This window comes from Montipora capricornis, chromosome 7 (genome assembly GCF_036669925.1).
Source record: "Montipora capricornis isolate CH-2021 chromosome 7, ASM3666992v2, whole genome shotgun sequence".
NCBI classification, from domain to species: Eukaryota; Metazoa; Cnidaria; class Anthozoa; order Scleractinia; family Acroporidae; genus Montipora; species Montipora capricornis.
This window is the reverse complement of record NC_090889.1, coordinates 24,894,273-24,896,772: the sequence shown is the minus strand read 5'-3', so window position 1 is coordinate 24,896,772 and position 2,500 is coordinate 24,894,273. Positions and strand designations below refer to the sequence as shown.

The window sequence follows — 2,500 nt, the reverse complement described above, 5'->3', positions numbered from 1 at the left end:
GGTGCTGCGGCTAAAGATGGTAAGCTGCAGACTGGGGATGCCCTGATGAGGGTGAATGGTGCTTCAGTTATGTCACTGAGTCATCAAGATGTTGTCAGCATGTTCCAAGCCATGCCAATGGGTGATTCCGTTGAGCTGGAAGTTATCCGAGGATATCCTTTGCCCTTTGACCCAGATGATCCTAATGTGGAGACAATTGGTTCATACACAGTGGTACAGCGCAGGCAGTCTGTTGGCTCAGAGTCACCTGTGCCACGATCCTCTGAAGAGAACAGTCCAACTTATCCTTCGTTTCCTCCTCCTCCTCCTGCACAACAAGCACAAGGCATGATGAACAAGTGGGGCCCCACACAAGGTATCACCAGCATTTTTGCAATATTTTTTCTAAGCAACTCAAATGGCTGCACACAAACCTGAAGAATCCAGGCTTGAATGGGATTCAAACCCCTCACACGAAAAAATCCAGTCGCACTTGGTTAATGTAGATGTGATCGATTTGCATGTCATGATCATTTTTCTTTCAGATGCAGCGGATTCTTCATTTGCTCCTGCATCCTATGATACAGGAACCTTTCCACGCTCATCAACTATGAACACCCTCTCTCGTTCATCACCAGAGGTCCTTACAATCCCAGTGGTTAAAGGTCCCATGGGATTTGGCTTTACAATTGCTGACAGTCCATATGGTCAAAAGGTTAAACAGATCCTTGATGCGCCCCGCTGTCAAGGGCTGCTTGAGGGTGACATATTGATGGAGATTAATGGGCGAATGATTCGTAGTTGTACACATAATGAGGCTGTTAACATCCTGAAGGAATGCCCCAAAGGAAGGGAAGCGTTTTTTGTCATTCAGAGGGGAGGTGAGTGGTCTGCTGGTACAGTATTTATGAAATTTGATTCTTATATTCGAATCTGTGTCCCAAGCTGAGTTTCAGAACCTCAACAGGGAAGTTTTTGTAATGGTGCTAGTTTCATGTGTTGTTGATTGACAGGTCTTCCAACGCCACTCAGGAACAGTCCTTTATTTGGGAAGAAGGTAAGGTTTGGAGCGAGTTTCAATCGATTGTCGTAAAACCAACACCAGAGTTGCTACACATAGCCGACACAAAGCGTGGGAAAATGTGCATGCGCAAGCCACGGTTGGTTTTGGTTTCACTTCTGATTGGGTGAAAAATAGCGCGAGAACTTTGAACCAATCACAGAGTGAAGTAATGCAAAACCAAAGTAATTCGCTAATATCTTTTCGCACACTATTCAAAACCACTCTATCATCAGCTGTTTAGGGTTTTTGTCCAAGTTACCGAATGAACTTTTCCTTTTCGTTCCTGTAGGATCTTGAGCCAGTTGCCCCTAGGGCTGCAAGACCCAAATCCACCCCTTCGATCAGTTCAAACCATATTGGGCATTCTCAGTTTGAACACGGCAGTACTGGTAACCTAGCAACCGCTGGAGAGAGCACCAGAAACCAGGAGACTGGGTATGGAAGCCGTAGATCAAGTCAACCTCCCCTCCCCCTGGATAAAAAGTCAGAGGCGTTGTTCAACTCGTATCCATCTCTGAAGAAGGCTATTGCTAAGGCTGCAAGGAGGTTTGACATCACTTTTTTAAAAGTTTTGTACTTGTGTGTGGGCTGTTAATACTTTCATGAGTCGGAATTCTTGGAAATTTGGGCAAGGCCATCTTAAAGAACCAAACTTAAAAGACCGTATGATTACTGATTTGTTCACCTCATATTTATCCGAATTTCTCTTCGAAAGGTGTTTTGAACGGAGAGCCGACATACCTACTTTTGTGGCGAAAAAAAATAACACTTTCCACTGAGCAACCAACGTAAACAAAGGTCTCATTTTCTTTGAATAGCCCTCAACTTCTAAAGCGTTCTTAATACTTGATTGTAAACAGACTAGTTATCCCGTAAAGAAATAATTTTCAAGTGGCTCTGCGGACTTTCGTCTGATTTTCCTTATTGGTTCTGTAGATTTCCCTAATTAGCTATCCTATTTCGCCCTACAGAGAGTGGAAAAGGCTGATATATCGCGGCATTGTGGGTAACCTGTGATCAGGCGTACTTTTCTTTAGACAGGGTGCGAAGAGGTACGCGCCTGATACAATTTCTTAATGAGTCGTCTGCTCGTGTTCCAGAATCTGGACTTACTCTAATTGGCCGAAAAACAGTAGGGCTCTTGGAGCATCACTCCGATTGGTATACAGTGCAAATCATACTTCTAGTAAAATCGGTTATTATGGCCGCCGAGAAGGATTTGAACAGGAACGATGTTTAGGCTCTGTTTACAGCTGCTGTTGCTTCGACTTGTTTTTTTTTTTTTTTTTTTTTTTTTTGAGAAGTCTTTAAAGGAAGAGCAGAGAGAATGCATCTAAAGAATGTTTTGGCTAGAAGAAGACATAGTTATACTTCTCACGGGATTTGGAAGTAGTTTTTGCGTTCGACAAAAAGGAGAACGCAAGCCTAATTTCGTTTTTGCGTCCTGTGTCTTTCGAG

General features: G+C 43.5%; 1 protein-coding gene across 2 annotated transcripts in view; it reads left to right on the top strand.

The window, feature by feature from the left end:
* The window catches only part of LOC138056603 (membrane-associated guanylate kinase, WW and PDZ domain-containing protein 3-like), a 35,616-nt gene that overhangs the window by 8,200 nt on the left and 24,916 nt on the right, over positions 1 to 2,500 (top strand). For both annotated transcript variants that reach the window (XM_068902442.1, XM_068902441.1), the window contains exons 7-10: positions 1 to 355; positions 525 to 860; positions 993 to 1,036; positions 1,332 to 1,588. The exon at positions 1 to 355 is cut by the window's left edge and continues 220 nt beyond it. In XM_068902442.1, coding sequence (XP_068758543.1) covers positions 1 to 355; positions 525 to 860; positions 993 to 1,036; positions 1,332 to 1,588 — 992 coding nt within the window. The remainder of the gene's footprint in view (positions 356 to 524; positions 861 to 992; positions 1,037 to 1,331; positions 1,589 to 2,500) is intronic.